A 19365-nucleotide genomic window follows, 5' to 3' on the forward strand; every position below is an offset into this window, starting at 1 on the left:
ATGGCTATGATTGGGATTGTATCCGAAGAACTCAAAGAAGAAAACTACGAGTTTTGGAAAGTATGCTTAAAAAGTTATCTGGTTGGTCAAGGCCTATGGGATGTTGTCTCCACAGAACCTACATCCAAAGAAGAGGCTAAGCCAGAATGGCAACAGAAGAATGCTCAGGCTTTACATGCGATTCAACTCGCCTGTGGATCGCGCGCTTACTCCAAGTACAAGAAGAAGACGCATGTTTCGGCTAAATTTGCTTGGGATCACCTGGCCGAGATGCATCTCACTACCCCATCTCACCATACACAAGTCACCAATGACCAAGATGTATCAGGTACAACACATGTACTGTAACGAAATTGGTCTTTTAGGACTCCCAACCGTCCTTCAACGTCCAGAGTACTTAATGAAAGTTTAAGTTTATATGATTCAGAACCGTGTCATATCTAGAGGTGCTACAAAAAAGTCGTTAGTGCGAAGTTAGACGAGTATCGTTAGGTTTATCTACCAAGTTAAACAACTTATTAGGACATCAAAAGTAAATACTACAACAAAATTGGTCGTTTAGGACACCCAAATGGAGTACTTAACGAGACTTTAAATTATTAAGATCAAGAACCCTGCCATATCTAAAAGCATTAGAACGAGTTGTTAGGGCGTAGTTTTTGCAACGTAGTTATGCCAAACATCATAGATAGAACTTATAACGTCGCCTGTTACTTATTGTAATGCCTTTAGAGGACGTAATTTTTTGGCCCCATAAACTTAATATCCCGTTAAGTAATCTATATATTAAGACGTAAATGCATCCTAGAAGACCCATTTTATTGTAGTTATACTTGGTAACTTTGTTAGTTTTTTGTAGTAAAAATAGTTTGATTCTTGCATTATTCTAAAGAAAGTATTGGAATGTTGATAGAGGTTAAAGAGCACCTTCGATATGGAAACCTATACAGTGCTGTAGTGAAGGATATAACCGGAGAAGTGCATGATATCCTTACGAATGATCCTGGTGCTAGTACAGCAATTGTGTCTTCTCATAGAGATACAGCTCTTCATGTTGCAATCCTCCATGGACATATGAAGATGGCACTAGAATTGGTGAAGAGAATGCCCCCAGAAGGACTAGAAATGGCTAATGAGTTTGGTGCCACCCCTCTCTCTCTAGTTGCTATAACCGAAGACACGAAACTGGCTATGGCCATGGTGCAAAAGAATAGCAAGTTAGTTAACATAAAAAGAGGAGACACCGAAGAAAGTTCGCTTCCTGTGATTGTGGCCTCGATGTATGGTAAAAAGCGTATGGTTCACTATCTCTACAACAAGACTCCGAAGGATCTGTTCGACCCGACAAAAGGCTTGGATGGTGTGTTGCTTCTGAATAATTTGATCACTGCAGACTTATTTGGTCAGTGAACTTAATCTGTTTAGTTGAAAACATCACAACGAAATTGGGTTCATAACATGTAAAAAATGTCTAATCTTATCGTCCTAATTTAACTTATACGACTAAACACTTATGCGTCATCTGTAAATGTGTTAATAAGTTTCACTAAAACAAAATCGGGTATATATGATTCCAACAATATCTAAGTGTCCTAATAGATCGCTTTATTGGTCTTAATTTTATAGAACCAAATGGTAAAGCCTCATATCTAAAAGTGCTTATAATACGTTTTTAGTTATCTTAATAAGTTTTTAAGACATTTTTAATTTAAAGTGTCATATTAGCTATTTTTTAGAAAACTTTGAGAAGTGTTCTATAAAGACATTTTCTCATAATCCTTGCCAAAAAGGAATTACAATATGTCCTAGAATTATATCTTGTTAAGACGTCCAAAGATGTCGTACAAACTTATTACAACACCATTCGATATGAGGTTTTATCATTTGATCCTATAAATTTAAGTCCTATAAAAATAAAAATAGTCTATTGGGACACTTCCACATTGTTTACGTTCTATAAACCCAATTTTGTCGTAGTGTTTATATAAAACGTTATTGGGCGTTTTAACAAGTTTATTTTAGGACAACTCACTACAACAAAATTGGATTTATAGGACACCTAGATTGTCTAAATGTTCTAATAGAATACTTTATAGAACTTAGGTTTATAGGACCAAACTATAAAACGTCATATTTAAAAGCGTTACAATAAGTTTATAAACGTTTCTAGGCATTTTAACAACTTTTTTAGAACACATTTTAAAATGAAATTTCCTATTACACTAAAAGGAAGACTTTAACCTATAGTTGCTAGGGGCTATTGGTCACAAAACTGTCACAAAAGGTGGTGGGTAAATTGTTGGTGCATAATTCAAATCAGTGTCAGATTAACCATGTATTTTCTGGTGATCCATTAGTATTTTCTTGAAAAACATCAGATTCCACTAGAACCATTCGTATTTTCTAGGTGATTTGTCATAATCACCGACGGAAAAATGAGACAACAAAGGCATACACACACATATACATATATATACAAATTACAAATGTAATATATGTTTGGTTCCAGTGAAAATAAAAGTTATAATGAGAAGGATAAGAAGAGATCTTTACATTTGAATCAATCCCAATTAAAGATCAACATTAATGAGATGCATCGAGATGTGCCAGATCAATTCTCATATCAAACACGATTCATGGGATGGGGTAAGATTAAAAGTGATCAAGGGTCCAGATCCCTTCTTACACTTCTCACTTTATAAGATATTTTTTTAAATAGTGTCGTATAGAATAGTTAATACCACACTTTATTATAAAAACGTACTAAGAAAGCTTGTTAAAACACCTAAAAGCGTCCTATAAACCTATTGTAACACTTTTAGATATGATGTTTTTTGGTTTGCTCAATGAACTTAAGTCATGTAATGTATTTTTTAGGACACTTATACATTTTAGGCATCCTATAAAGATCATATAAAATTTTCTTATATAACATATACCATTTAGCGTTCATATGCCTACTTATCCAAGGTGTCTTAATAAAAAACTAATATGGAACCACAAGAGTGGTGCCTGATTGGTTTGAGCTTGACTTCAAAGGTCAAAAGTACCAGGAGGTCTCAGGTTCAAATTCAAGGAGGAATAAAAATCCCCTTGTGGCCACAGAGGTTCAAATGCGGTGATTCCGATCTGCAAAGCAGGTGGTCGCCTTAGGATTAGTCGGCTCGCATAGCGGGTTGGATATCCAGGTTAATAAAAAAAAACTAATATGGGATTTTATTTCAAAAATGTCTTGAAAAAAACCTTGTTAATATGTCCAAAAACGTTATACAAACTTATCGTAACACTTTTATGTAGCAGACGCAATTGTTTGATCCTATAAACGTAAGTCTTTGTAGACTTAAAACATTTTTAGCGTCCTATATATTGTAGCGAAATTTCATTCATACTTAGAAATTTTAGCTTATCTTTAGAATCCCCCAAAAATGGTACTAATTATTTTCTGTATTCTGAAATCTACCTTAGATATTGCTTCGATGCTACTGCACAAGTTCCCGAAGCTAGGAGTTACCGCGGATTGCCATGGTGATTACGCTCTACATAAATTGGCACACAAGCCTTCTGCATTTGCAAGCGGAAGCGAATTTTCGTTTTGGAAGCACTGGATCTATAGCTGTGAGTATATAAGCACATTAACTTCTTGTTTCTTTCCTTAAGATTTCTAGTAAAAACTTCAGAATTGTAGGAAAATCTAATGATACATGATCAAGGCAGTATGATCTCTATATCTTTTGACATGCAAATTCGAATGAAGACAACCCAAAAGATTTGGAATCAAAGTGAAAGTTGCTGTAAAACTGAGGTTGAATTTCATAATGTTGTAGCACTACAAACACAAAGAGCACATATGCGTGCTCAATGATTTCAGTATTTACATTGATAGAAAAGGCAACATTTGGAGATGAAGCCACTTCAATACTCTGAAAGTACCAAAGAACCATTAGTAGCCATGTAATAATCACATCACCAACATACAAGGGAAGCAAGATACGACTTGCGTGAGGTGTTCTAGACGAAGAGAGTTGAATCATGTTCACCCGAAAGAAACCCAAGAGACAAGAGAACAATAGAGAACTACTCGAACCATTCCCAGAATGTGTGTTTGAGACCATATAAAGCTTTCTTGAACTTGCAAACTACTCCATGATGACGGGGAACACAAGAGGGGGTTTAGAATGTAGAATTCCTCATGTATTTCGCCATTCAGAATACGGATAATAATCATTTCTACAACGGGGGGCAAAGGCTTCCTCAAGTCCGTACCATACTTCTGTTAAATTCCCTTAGCCACAAGATGAACTTTGTAGCGTTCGCTATACCCATCAGATGACTACAAATGTATAGATGACTACAAGTGTATAGAATCCCTGTATGATTTATTTGCACAAGAGAGAGCTCCTGATGGAATTGGGCAATGAAGATTCCCTTTCTCATTTTTACTATAAATTGAGAACTACAACGGGCTGGACCAATATATAAAAAATAATGGGCTAGGTGAAATACAATTACAACAAAACTGTACATGTTAATACAACCCCACAGTTGGAACGAGAGATTGAGGTCGAACTTTCAAACTGGGTGAAAATCAATGAAGAGGGGTGAAGGGAGTCCTTTGGTGAAGATGTTGGCATATTGCGACGTAGTGAATGTCAATCTTGATGTGCTTGGTTCGTTGATGTTGGATCGAGTTGGTCGACAGGTAGGCAATGCTGACGCTACCACAATATACAATAGTTCCCTTGGTGGGAGAGAGTAAGGTTCAAGGAAGAGGTTCTGAAGCCAACATCTCTCGGCCACGACGTTGACAATGCCCTTATACTCCGCTTCTGCACTAGATTGCGAGATTTTCACTTGTCGCTTGGATGACCAAGAGTGGAGATTTTGCCAAAAGAAAAACACAGTACCCAGAGAGGTGAATGGGAGGGTGGTGCAACCGCCCCAATCGTCATCCAAGTAAGCCATAGGTTTAGATGTAGAGGAGTTATAAAGTTGGAGCCCATGATCAATAGTGCTGCATATATAGCGAAGAATCTGCTATAGGGCATTAATGTGAGGTTCCCGCAGGCTGTGTATGTAGCTGGACAACATATGTAATAATGCAATTCCGTGTCGAGATAATGTCAGATATTGCAGTGCTCTAGTAAGACTGTGATACAAAATGGGATCATAAACTGTGGGCCAGAAGGGTCGAGCTTTGAGAGCATGTCTACAAGTGTCTGACATGCTTTGCAACTGAGCATATTGGCATGCTCAAGAATCTCTGCATGTGGCATAGCTTTTTTGATATAGGAAGAAGCCAAATTTGGATGATTGGAACTAATAGCTGAAATTGCAAGAAAGTAAGAGGACCCAAGTCAGTTATGTCAAATTCACTATTGAGAGACTTGATAACCTATTGCGATAGAGCTTGGGAAGAAGATGTGAGATAGATATCATCAAAATAAAATAAGCAGTTATGGCATACGTAATCAGGATGGTCCGCATCAATAAAACTCGGTGGTTAGTGCATAAAAACCATTTCCTGCAGGGTGCCATGAAGAAAAACATTTTTGACATCAATTTGATGAATGGGACAATGTCAATACATCGCAAGACTGAGAACATTATGTATGGTGGCGGGTTTTACAACTGGACTAAATGTCTCGTCACACTGGCCGCTCTGGCTTTTACCATTTGTCATTAAATGGATTTATAACAGTCGAGAGTACCATCACCATGAAACTTTCATTTTGAATAACCACATGCAGACTGTAAAAGATTCACCCCATTGGGCCTTGGGAGAAACACCCATGTCCCATTTTTAATAAGAGCATTAAGTTCATCCTGCATGGCATGTTGCCAGCAAGGGTCCTTTATAGCTTGTAAACAAGACTGGGGGTACAGGGAGGTGATGGTGTGAAGATTTAGGCGTTGAACGCGTTTGAAGATGCCATGTCGTGCCGAGTGACCATGGGATGGTGGGATTTCGAAATAGGGAGAGGGGCTATGTTGGTCGTACCATACAAGGTGAGCTTGAGATTGGAAAGGAGGGATAGGAAGGTGAGATGGAAGTTGGTGTTACCCCATGATGCTGTTGCTGTTGTCTGTCCTCGGTCTCGATTGTCAGTCCCACGGTTATCGTTCCTACGGCCTTGACGACAGTCGTGGAGACGATCAAAGTTTTACATCTCGGATTTGTTCCAGAATTTGGAGGATTCCCAGCATGATGAAGAACAATAGGATACGATAAGCGATGATGGTGAGTCGAGTGGTGGTTGCGGGGTAGGGACCACCGTTGTTCCTCTAGGAGAAGTATGGGACGAGAACAAATAACAACTAAATTAAATATTTTCTACTTAAATTACATGTGCTTATGGAACACGATCAATCCTACGTTATGAGGGCAACTTGGCCTGCGCGGCCAAAGTCGTGCGGAAACGTATGTGATTTTGCACACTGTAAAATTATATATGATTTAACTGTTCTTGTGTTTTGCTACATTCTCGTTTTAACACAATCCTATAAACATATCTGTGTTGGCTTTAATGATGCCCTTATTATTTCAATTTCAAGGGTTACTCTTGACTTAACATTGAAATAGGTGTGTGGATACATTCTCCATGGGATGTTCAGACCCAAACAAACGAGAGCTCAAATGTCTTTGAACATGAAATAAATATTGATTCATCTGGTGATGAAGAATTCTGCAACCAAACTAGCTTCCGACATCGGTTGGGTTGGATCTTGCTACGATTTCTCGGTATGTATGTCATAGTTTGGGCACACACTTTCTCTTCATGCTACGACAAAATAGGGTTCATGCATAGGTCGTCAAAAATGTTCAAATGTACTAACAAATTGCTCTATAGGACCAAAGTTTATACAACCAAACAATTTTGTGTCGTATGTAAAAGTGTGCTGATAAGTATATAGAACGTTATTTGGGCATGTTAACAACTTTCTTAGAACATCTTTTACATAAACCGTCCTATTAATTATACGACATTATTTGAAAAAAAAAATATTTCTATTAAAACAAGTGTCCTATCAAAAGATATGATCCCAAGATACTTCTCAAAAGTGTCACGTAAAAGATATAACAACTTTTTTAAAAAGAGTGTCCTGTAAACTTATTTTCCTAGATCACCTAAAATACTTGTTAAGAAGTCCAAAAACGTCTTATAAACTAACGTCATATAAAATAGTCTATTCGGATACTTAGACACTTTTAACGTTTTATCAATTCAATTTTATTTTTATCTTCACTACAACAAAATCGGGTTTATAGGACGCTCCCTATTTCTAAGCGTCCTAATAGACCTCTTTATAAGACCAAAAAATAAAGTGTTTTATCTAAAGGTGTTGTAATAAGTTTATATGACATTTTTTGACGTCGTAATAAGTTTTTTAGGACACTTTTAATATAAAGTGTCCCATTATCAACTTTATAGAACACTATTTGAAAAATTGTCCTATAAAAACAAATGTCCTATAAAAAATTGAGTTTATAAGACAATTTCTCAAAAGTGTCCTATAAAGTTGCTAATGCGACGCTTTGTATTAAAAATGTCCTAAAAAACTTGTTAAGATGCTCAAAAGTGTCATACAAACTTATTACAACGTCTTTAGATATGACGCTTTATATTTTCGGTCATATAAATTAAGTACTATAAAGCGGTTTATTGAGACGCTTAGAGATTGGTGAAGTCCTATAAACCCAATTTTGTTGGAGTGCTTCGTGATCATTTGAATGAATGAAAGGAAGCGTTTCCTCTTAGATATTGCTATATTTACTTGCAGTGCCCGACATCAAGCATTTGCATGATCAAAAGTTGGTAAATGATGAAGCAAGTAAGCTCCTTAGTTGCATTTTTAAGGAAATAAAGGAAATGAGTAGCTTACAGCTCGAAAAGATGGAGATCGACAAAGCTGTGCACATTGCGATTAAACATGGAATCGTCGAGTTTGTGGTCGAACTATTGAAGTTCAATCCCGAGTTCATATGGAGGAAAGACAAAAGGGGAAGAACAATCTTTTCGCATGCAATCATTCTTCGACAAGAAAAAATATTCAGTCTTTTTTATAGATTGGGGATGAAGAAAAGCATAGTAGCGAGTCGACATGATATATTCCGAAACAATTTTCTACATCTTGCAGCAAAGCTTTCACCTCCGTCTCAACTCGAACGTGTTTCAGGAGCTGCTTTGCAAATGCAAAGGGAACTGCAATGGTATAAGGTATGTTGGAATGATATTTCCTTTTTGTTTCCTTATCGTAGCTTTAAGAGATATGTTTGTAAGAATATGCGAAACCCCAAATTAATCTACAAAAATACCCTTTACAGATTGTGCAGAGGATTAAGAGGGGTTTGACGGGTGAGGGGGCTAGGCGAGTACACATTGCCCCAAGGTGTCGAGTCCCTGGAGTGGTAGACCTTGACTTTAGTACCATGTCAGAATACATAGAACCCCATATTAATGTCAGACTCTAACAATAATGTCATATAAAAAAGACTGATAGGTTTGAGTTTGGTTTCAAAGATCAAAAGTACCAAGACGTCCTAGGTTCAAATCCAAGGAGGAATAAAAATCCCCTTGTGGCCACGAAGGTTCAAATGCGGTGACTCCGAGCTATCTGCAAAGCAGTTAGTCGCCCTGAGATTAGTCGGCTCGCATAGCTGGTTGGATATCTAGGTTAATTAAAAAAAAGACTGATAGGATACTTTACTTCAAAAGCGTCCTAATTAAAACCTTGTTATGATGCACAAAAACGTTGTATCATATTAGTGTAACAACCTTACGTAGAACGCACAATCGTTTGATCCTATAATCCTATAAAATAGTCTATTATGACACTTAAACATATTTGGCGTCTTATAAAATCGATTTCTTTTTTCCAGAAAAAATCAATTCGTTATAGTGACTTATTTTAACCAATTATTGTAGGAGGTGGAAAGCTTAGTACAACCCAAATACAAAGATCAAGTGAATGAAAACAATAGGAAGCCATCCACTTTATTCACTGAAGAACACAAAGATCTAGCAAAAGAAGGTGAAAAATGGATGAAGAACACTGCTGGATCAAGTATGATCGTAGGAACTCTTATCGCTGCGGTCATGTTTACAACCGCCTTCACCGTACCCGGTGGCAACAACGAGTTGAATGGCCTACCCATAATGTTAAACACCGACAGTAACCCGTTCATGATATTTACAGTCACAAATGGACTTTCTCTCTTCACGTCATCCACTTCGGTGCTAATGTTCTTAGGAATTCTAACTGCACGATACGCAGAAGATGATTTCCTTGTGTCGTTGCCCACCAAATTGGTTTTTGGAATCGCATGCCTCTTCTTCTCGATAGTTACCATGATGATTTCGTTCGCTGCTGCATTGTATCTAATGCTGCACAAGAGTTTACCATGGGTATCCATACCTCTTATCGTTCTTTCTACTTTCCCGGTACTTCTCTTTTCTGCACTTCAATTTCCGCTCCTAATTGAAATGGTTTTTCGTACCTACAGATATACCATATTCGACAAACCTAAGAAAAATGGTACCACCAGCAAGGATATTCTGCACCACCTTCATTAAGTTTCATCACAATGATGTTCATGATTGTATGTTTTCTTTTGTCTGAGTGAGAGTTTTATGCTTGAAGTTTATGTTACTTGTTATAAAAATAATTGTTTTGATCAATTTATGAAGATGTTATTTGTACTCCCTGCCAATAAAAGAATTATGAAATGTTTTTGGCATAGATCGGCAATGAGGTGCGAAGGCTTTATGTCATTTTAACCGAGTAGCGAAAGCATGATTTCGATAGATTTTGTCACCGTTATGAAATAGATATATACACTTAGTGATCACATTCGAGTCACATAAAGGCTAGCTCAAAATGCAACCAAACGACCGATTGAGTTCCATGTAACCTTGATGTTGGTGATTTGTATCACTAATATCATTGAAGCGTAATGAGATTAATTTGTTGATCAATGTAATCATGATAAATATCGAACAAGTAAGGAAGGTGCGCAGTACACATTTGTTTGAGTTTATTTTGATTTAGGGGCGAACCCCTAAAACGACGGTGGTCCGGGGGCAGCGCCCCAAGGGGGCAGAGCCTGGCTGGGGTCGAGCTGGAAATTTTTTATTCGGGTAATATTGCTTTGTGGAAAATGCTTCAAAAATCCGAATTTTAAATTTTAAACCCCGGTTTTTTAAACCCAGTTTAGGGTTCAAAAACTGTCGTTTTGACAGTTTCCGTATTCAATTTTTGAATTAGTCATTTCGTCTTGAGAGGTACACATATTCATAACGATTTGGATTCTCTGTTCTGTCAACCACTGAATTTTATCCGATTGAGATTTCGATTGTACCATCGAAATAGTTCAATCTGAAAGTGATACACGACTTTTAGTGGATTCCAAGCAATCGAAAACCAGAAATTCTAACACTTGAGGGGTTACCTCTACCGGCAACAAAGCTTGGGTCTTTAGGACTTCTCCCCAAAGGCAACCTGTTCGAGTCCCACTAAAGCTAATGGGGATTTTCCTAGCTGGTCTCTAGAGCTTCATGGGATTAGTTGAGGTGCGGACATACTGATCCAAACACTCACGGCAATAAAATTAATAAAGCAACTACGAGAACAAATAAGCAGAATGTTGTGTTCTAAACATGCATATCGTCTACAAACATCCAAACACGATGAGAAACAACATATTAATGCATCAAATTAGAGAGACGTAAGTGTACCACGAGATTTACAAGGAAACCTAAAACAAATGATAAAAGACCAATCCTACTTATATGACATAGGACTCGATAAATTTCAGGTTTTCTTTTTCTTTCAATCTCAGTTTGTAATAAAATTTTACATCTCCTGCGATGTGAGAAAAGTCAGTTTAGCGATGCGCCTTTAGCGATGACATATTTAAGCCATTAATTGTAGCGGCAATATGTCATAGGTATAAACCTTTTGAGATGATAAATGGACTAAGCATGAAAATCGTCGCTAAAACCCCTGTTTCTTGTGAAATGTATCTACTAAGTGAAATAAATTTTTAAATAACATAGCATTAGCCAAATGTTTCCCATTTCAAATTCGTGTTACCGAATTGATGAACTTGTCTGAATAATAACCTCGAGAAAATTCTCGGTTCCTACCTAGGTAGATTCGTGATAAAAACAGCTGACAACAACCAAAAGGCCTTAGTCTCTGCAGTTTTCGGACCTTTTGGCCTCCCATGAGGTCAATGGTTCAATCCTCGCTAAAGGTGTGGTGACCAGTCTACATATAACATAAAATGGACAAATATACTATGAAATTTGTACATAATCGAGAAAAAACTAAGTACCGTGTACCTTTTCCATGAAAAATCTAGAATCAAATGTTGATTAAAACAAAATAGAGGCATGCGAATCACAGTGTACTAACATGAAATTTCGTTCCCAATCGTGCTAGGTTCCAGACATTGTCCAGAGGATACAACTATTCGTTCTAGGTACGTGTCAATTCAATCCCATCAAATTGATAATATGTTCTTGAGAATAACAATGAAGGAAATGATAATTTAGAGAGAACTTTCATGTATCTTGAATCCGGTAAAGGGAAGGTATTTTATACCTTTTCCTGTTAACCAAATTCAACTATCAGAAACCACCCAGAAACTGGCGGCTGATTGGACCGCACGCATAGCGTATGGGACCCGTGGGAGACATTGCTTCAAGATCGTCAAACAGAGAGTAACGCAAGTATAGCCGTAAGGAAAGTTGAACGGGAACTTGCGATGGTCCATTGTTTTGGTTTGTCTAAAAATTTGATTTGAAGGTCTAAGGCTCACTATTTGATCATTAAACATATACCATGCTCCCCACTGAAGCCCAATGCAAACTCAATTACTCAGGCTTTTCTCCATTTTGATAATTAATGTGAGTTTAGTCTTAAAAACCCATAAAAGTTTCTAAAGTCTTTCCTATTTGAGACTAGTGATTAGTAAAATACCCAATAATGCTCCAGATTTATTATTCAAACTCCTACAATACCCAACATTTAAATAAAAAGCAAGATAACATAAACTACAAGCTTCTTTTGCTATTTGAGATGCCTTTTGGACTTAAACCTTTCTTTGTGAGTACAAACCAGATCTACTCTGTGGGGGTAGTGAACATAGTTTTGAACTAACCACATTTTATAGTAAATCTAGAAAACATGTATCATATATATATATATATATATATATATCAATTCTTATAGTTGTTTATTTCGGTCGTGAACAACATATTTTCTTCATGATACTTTTAGAGAATGTAGCCATATCTCTCTCCATAGATGCGACCATACATCAATCTCACACTTGTAATGCCAGTCAACAACATTCCATGACGTTCCACTGTAAAAGTTATTAGCATTATTAGGAATTGGAATTCAACCCTTAAATATCAACGAAAGAACACAATTGAGGACATCATAGGAATAGACATACCTTTGTGTTTGTTCCTGCTTCAGCCTTCCTCAACTAGTTTTCCTATTGAACCTAGACTATGGGATCTCCAATGTTGCGAGGTTAGGTTTTCGCCAAGTATTGACATATTGTGTTGGCCTTAAGCCCATTACCCTCAATGTAAAGATAAATTGCTCTCTATTTAGGCCTTTTGTCAAAGGATCTGTTAGATTTTTTCTTGACTCTATATAATAAAAGGAAATGATTTCATTCTTCAACAAGTCCTTTATTATGTTATAACAATGCCTCATATGACTTATTTTCCATTATAAATTTGATTCTCTACTCTAGTAAGAGCAATCATATTATCACAAGGTATACAAATGGTTGTGACAGGTTTAGGCCATACATAAATATCTTCTAAGAAACTTTTAAGTCATTCGGATTCTTCAGTAGTTTTGTCTAATGCAACAAACTCAACTTCCATAGTTGAAAGGGTATTCACTGTTTGCTTAGACAATTTTCATGATATTGATGATCCCTTAAAAAGGTAAAGACGTAGCTACTTGCGAATTTATATCTAAGTTATCGGAAATCCAATTGGCATCACAATATTTAGTATAGTGTATAGTCCATAATATATTGCTTGTTTAAGATATTGGAACACTTTAAATAGAGCATACCAACAATCTATACTCGGATTACATGAGTAACGACTTAGTCTACTCACTGTATATATGCTAGATCTGGTCGTGCACAGTTCGTGATATACATCAAGTTTCCAAGTACTTGAGTATACTCTAACTGAGATACATTGTCTCATTGATTCTTCTTAAATTGACTTGAAGTATCATATGAAGTAATGACCGATCGGTCATCATAGTGTCCAAATTTTCTAAGGACCTTCTCTATATAGTGGGATTATGTGAGGATGTATCCTTCAAAAGTTCGTTTAGCTTTAATACCAAGTATCACATCGGCTACTCTCCTACATATCAAATGAGGAACGTAGCAATTTTTTGGTTTGATTATTTACATCCATATTAGTCTTCATGATGATCATATCATCAACATACAAACATACTATGGCGTAAGCATACTTATATTGTTTTACATATACACATTTATCACATTTGTTAATCTGAAAACATTGTGATAAGAGTATGTTAACAAACTTTATTATTTTGGATCTTGCTTAAGTCCATATAGGAACTTAACTAGTTTATAGACTTTTTTTTCTTGACCATTAACAACAAGCCCTTCAGGTTGGTACATATAAACCTTTTCATCCAGTTCACCATTTAAGAACATAGTTTCACATCCATTTGGTGTATCTCCAACATTGTGAATCATGGTTATTGTCAACAAAGTTATTATTGAGGTTATCCTAGTAACCTGTGAATATGTATCAATGAAATCTTGACCTTTTTTTACGATACTCTTTGGCTAATAACTGAGCCTTGTACTTTTATCACTGGGTCTAAGTTTTCTATTAAAAATCCAATTATGACCTATTGGGTTATTTTCCAAAGGGAGATCAATCAATTTCCAAGTATTATTTATGGTATCTATTCTCTTTATATTGTCTCTTTCCAATAAGGAGCTTCTGAAGAATCCATCGTTGCCTTACAAGTTAGATGTTCTCATTCTACATTAAAGGTCACATAGTCTGGTTCAAAGTCTTTGGCCAACTTGCCATGTTTACTTCTTTAAGGTTCTAAGTCTTTTTGAACCTGAGAAGTACTTTCACCATTTGGATTTGTACTTTGAGTTAGCTCATAATGAGGTGTCATCTTCATTCTCTCTTTTCTTTAGATTGGAGATAGTTTTCTCCTTATCTTTATATGGGAATGTGTTTCCAAAAATTCCAATTTCACAGATTCAATTATAGTATTTGTATTTATGTCCTCTACATAGGACTTATAAACCAAAATCTATAGGTTATACTGTTTTTGGCTGGGTCAATGTAGATGCAATCTATAGTCTTTGGTCCTAGCTTAGTTCTTTTTGGTAGAGGAACTTGAATTTTGGCCAAGCAACCCTGCACTTTCATCTTTTTGTAGGAAGGTAATTTAGCTTTCCATATCTCATAGGAGGTTGACTGCTCTTTTTATGAGGAATTTTAATTAAAATTGTATTTGTAGTAAGACGAGGTTTTCTCATAGATTGTGTAGATCCCCTAAAATGACCGATATTGAGTTAATTATGTTCTTTAAAGTTCTGTTTTTTCGTTAACTACTGCATTCTACTAAAGGGTATAAGTGAAGTGGTTTGATGAATAGTACCATGTGAAGAGCAAAATTCAGCAAAGTTATGAGAATCATATTTCCCTTATCTACCAGACCTTAGGATTTTAATTCTCTTCTCAAGTTGATTCCAACTTCGACTTTGTATATTTTTAACATATTTAAAGCCTCATCTTTGATATGTATCAAGTAGATAAAACAAAATTTACTGCGATCATCTATAGAGGATATATAGTAGTTATTTCCCCCTTGAGTTGGAGTTGACTTGAAATCACACAAATCAGTATAAATTAGTCCAAGTACTTCGTTGGATTTTTTGACAGATTTGTAGGGATGACTTTTGTACTTCGATTCTACACAAGTCTCACACTTATTCATTTTGTTCATGGAACACTTAGATACATGCCAAGGTTCATCATCCTTTGTAAGGATTGAAAATTGACATGACCTGATCGGGAATGCCATAAGCTAGAGAATCAACCATGTATATACGTAGAAACAATGCTAGAGCCTGCATTATTTTAATTTACAACATTATCAATGGTATTTGCAATGGACAATTTGAAGATCCCCTTACATGGGTAGTGCTTTCCTACATACGTACTACCTTTAGTGCACATTTATCTTACTTGAATACAAGTTTATATCCTTTATTGCACAACATAGGACCTAAAATCAGATTCTTGCTCATAACATTGCACATGTAGCATATTGGTGAGTTCAAGCTCTTTTTCGGAAATGAGCTTGAGTACCACCTTCCTTTTCCCTTGGACTTTTACGGTTATTGAATTCCCCATTATTGGTTCACTATCATTAACTTTGACATGGGATGAAAACAAATATTTGGAGTTATGTATGTACCTCGTGGAACATATATCAATCCACCAATCAACTACATTAGTTACGAAGTTGGCTTCTACCACATCAACAAAACGAGTTTCAGAATTAAACATTGTTAGCTTGGTTTAAACTTTTGACTCCTCTTGACTTATGATCCCTCTTGAATCGACAATCCTTGGCCTTGTGACTAGGTTGACCACTTACCCAACATTCGATACACATTATTGGGGAGGGTTGTAGGCATGTCGTCCAACCCGAAAAATCCTAGATGCTTAAGCATGCATCCTACATAAATATGGTGTCCTCAAGTGTAGGGTCATAAATCAAACCGGGGGAAGATGGAATGCCATCCTCATCCCCCTGGGCCTCAAACCAATCTAGCACCACCATTGTGATATTGATACACATTGTTTCTTACATGTTCATTCACATATGATACACATTTTTGCTCACATGTTTATTCACATGTAAATAAACATTTAGTTGCGTTATTTAAAAAAAATTGTTAATTTTTCAATTTATGCTAACTATTAACAATATTCACATGTGAATATCCATGATGTACTTGTAGTTTCCACTTTATGTACATACGTATATATATATATATATATATATATATGGACCTATTCAACGGAAAACTGATTAGTTTGTGGTAACTGTGAGATCTAATCTCAACCACATATCAACGAATAAATTAGGAAATTAGTAATTTTGGTAATTTGAGTTAAAATTATAATTAGAGGGCATTTTAGGTATTTCTAAAAACTCCTCTCTCCTCTCTCCTCTCTCCTCTCTTCTCTCTCTTCTCACCTCTCACCTTTCTCCGACCTCAGATCTCCAACCTTCGATGAACATTATTCCGACCGTTACCAAGTAATCATTGTGATACACACTGATATTACTGTGATACCATTGTGATATCAATCCAAACCTTAAAAACAAAATCAAATCATAATGTAAATTTAAGGAATACATACAGATCATCCACGTTGTGATATCCAAAATACATACAAGATGCAATGTGATACCCAATGTAGTACCAATTGGGGTACCACTATGATACCACCCACACTAACTATATTGCTACTGTGTTACTAAACCTTATTACATAAAACCTTAAGCATATACTTCTTAGTTATTTAAGCAGCAAGGGGTTGCAGAAGATAGATTGCAGTTGTTGGTGGATGTTATTGGTGCATTTAGGCCCGGTGTGCTAACTGCATTGGTGGGGGTAAGTGGTGATGGTCAGACCACCCTAATGGATGTTTTAGCCAGAAGAAAAACTGGTGGAGTAATAGAGGGAAACATCCATAAATAAACCAACTATTTATGGTAAATTCAAATCAATTAGGTAAGTGTGAATTGAATAATTAATGATTTGATATGTTATTAAAAAAACCAAATTGTCAAATTACCTATTTACCCTTTATTTTATTTTAGTAAATAACATTTATTATCTTAAATGATTGGTTCACATTGGATCTCACGGTTACTTCAAACTATTTAGTTTTCATTTGATTAGGCCCCTATATATATCCAATGTATTTTAACTATAAAACCCATAATTTCGAGGAATAAATAATGTATCTCCATTATTATGTCTATTATATATATATATATAGTTTAAATAAAAATTAGAAATTTAAAATAAGTTAAATTCCTTTTCTTATTCTCGGTCGAGGGATGAAGGCTCTATTTTGAGGGAGGAGCCTGCTGTCAACTATTGGGAGAGGCAGAAGAGGAACAGGCGGTGCCTGGTTCATATAAGGAAACTGTGACCTGCCTGTTTGCAGGCTGTGGAGAAAGCAGTTTCACAGCCTAAAACTCGGGATTCGGCCGATTTGGTCAACTAATAGGCCAAATTGTTTGAGTATAAATTATGGGCACTGGTTAGGGTCGCTATTCATTTGAAAAGAAGAAGGAAATCATTGAGCTTGAGAGAGAAAAAAAACAGGAGTTCAAGACCAGGCAAGAACCCCCCCTGCTTTCCCGTCGTTTAGAGTTAATACTCAACCAAAATTTATGTTGTTACAATGTTTAGCTGTGCATTTGGCCCTGTGTAGAACTCTAGAAGGCTCACGTTCCAACTTCGTGTTTTAGGATTCAATTTCAAAGTTTAGATTTCTTTTGGAAAACACGCTGTATCGCATTCTGTTAAAAACCACTTAAAAGAATGTTATACAGAAGCTCTGCATGAGAGCTCTGTATCAAGTTATATTATACAGAAGCTCTGCATGAGAGCTNTTATACAGAAGCTCTGCATGAGAGCTCTGTATCAAGTTATATTATACAGAAGCTCTGCATGAGAGCTTTGTATCAAGTTATGTTAGCCAAAAGCTCTGCATGAGAGCTTTGTAGCAAGTTACGTTATACAGAAGCTCTACATGAGAGCTCTATATCTGGCGTTAGACAGAAGCTCTGGAAGAACACACAGAGGGGCTCTGGCCCTTAATGTTGAAATGATTAGTTAAGTCACAGAGGCTCTGGTCTTGGTGGGATTATTTTCTAAGTATAGGTTAGTTCAACCAGAGGCTCTAGTCGTGAAGCCAGAGGCTCTGGAAGAGAGACCAGAGGGGCTCTGGTCCTTGGTGAAATATATTTGCTAAGTATGATTCAACCAGAGGCTCTGGTCGTGAGACCAGAAGCTCTGGAAGAGAGACCACAGAGGGGCTCTGGCCTTGGTGTGTATTATTTTCTAAATATGGTTCAACCAGGGGCTCTGGTCGTGAGGCCAGAAGCTCTGGAAAAGAGACCACAGAGGGGCTTTGTCCTTGATGTGGAATTATTTTCTAAGTATGGTATGCAAGCAGAGGGGCTCTGTCAATACAACCACAGAGGCTCTGGTCCTAAAGGACTTAAGGGTCCAGAGGCTCTGTCAAAGCAACCAGAGGCTCTGGCCGTCTACAGAGGCTCTGGTCTTCTTTCAGACTTAGTCGTTTTAAGGTATATAGCTAAACGATACACCTTGGGTCGGAACTCACGTTCCTATGATTTTGTTGATGTGAAGAACGTTCTTAAGCATAGTTGACCAAGGTTGACCCTAGCCAACGTAGTTGACCGTAAGTTGACTTTTATGCTAGCCTTTGGGAGAAATTAATCATTCATATGTTATTTACTATTATAAATTGTAGGTTACCAGTCAGCTGCGTTAGTTAAGCAAACTACGATATCAGGTGAGTCTTCATGAGACTTACAATGGGATGCATACCTATGTATAAATTTATTTTCGAGCATTATATGATTTATATGATAACGGGTACATATACATGATGTCTCAGTTTACATACATGATATATTTTACATGTATGTCATTTTATGATCAGTTGCATGCTAYGTGTTTAAGCAGTTTTCAAATAACTCTAGCATGTTATATCATATRAAAGTTTTATGATCAGTTTTAGCGGGTGAGCATTTGACCAGAAAGTCACGACCAGTATAAAACACTACCCGGACAAGTGGGTGATCAATTAAGATTGAAGTATCAACCCAGGGCGTGTTTGTGACTAAATGACTCACACCCGACAGATAAGTTATGAGATCTCTGTTATTTCAGTGTTGCATGTTTTTTAGAAAATGCATACTTTCGGTACAAAGTTTACAAGATGATATGTATGATGTGAAATGATCTTTACTCACGCAAACCAKGAACTCACTGAGCTTTATAAGCTGACTATAGTATGCATCTCAGGGCCAGGTAGTTCGAGATTGGATAAGAGCAAAGGACACGCTTAGAGAGCCGCTACTTATCTTCTTATGTTTAGTCTTTTGACGTTGTGTTGATCTTTGTAACTTAACCCTGTATGAGGTGGGTTAGAACTTAAGTAAAATTTTGAACGGTCCAAGGACCTCCGCTGTAAA

The 19365-nt window shown here is 36.5% G+C and overlaps 1 protein-coding gene across 1 annotated transcript; it reads left to right on the forward strand.

The window, feature by feature from the left end:
• LOC112510842 lies at positions 1 to 17360 on the forward strand. The gene is made up of 7 exons (XM_025116192.1): positions 1 to 328; positions 914 to 1402; positions 3466 to 3615; positions 7780 to 8216; positions 8925 to 9440; positions 16643 to 16738; positions 17301 to 17360. The coding sequence occupies exons 1-7, from the start codon at positions 1 to 3 to the stop codon at positions 17358 to 17360; spliced, it is 2076 nt and encodes a 691-aa protein (XP_024971960.1).
• Positions 17361 to 19365: the final 2005 nt, after the last annotated feature.

Source organism: Cynara cardunculus, assembly GCF_001531365.2.
Source record: "Cynara cardunculus var. scolymus isolate 2C chromosome LG 4, CcrdV1, whole genome shotgun sequence".
NCBI lineage: Eukaryota > Viridiplantae > Streptophyta > Magnoliopsida > Asterales > Asteraceae > Cynara > Cynara cardunculus.

Excerpts from the sequence above, each read along its gene's own strand:
- LOC112510842 (XM_025116192.1), top strand. The coding sequence starts at position 1 with ATGGCTATGATTGGGATTGTATCCGAAGAACTCAAAGAAGAAAACTAC. Across the intron at positions 1,403-3,465 it reads GATCACTGCAGACTTATTTG|ATATTGCTTCGATGCTACTG; the intron begins GTCAGTGAACTT and ends AATCTACCTTAG. Across the intron at positions 8,217-8,924 it reads GGGAACTGCAATGGTATAAG|GAGGTGGAAAGCTTAGTACA; the intron begins GTATGTTGGAAT and ends CAATTATTGTAG.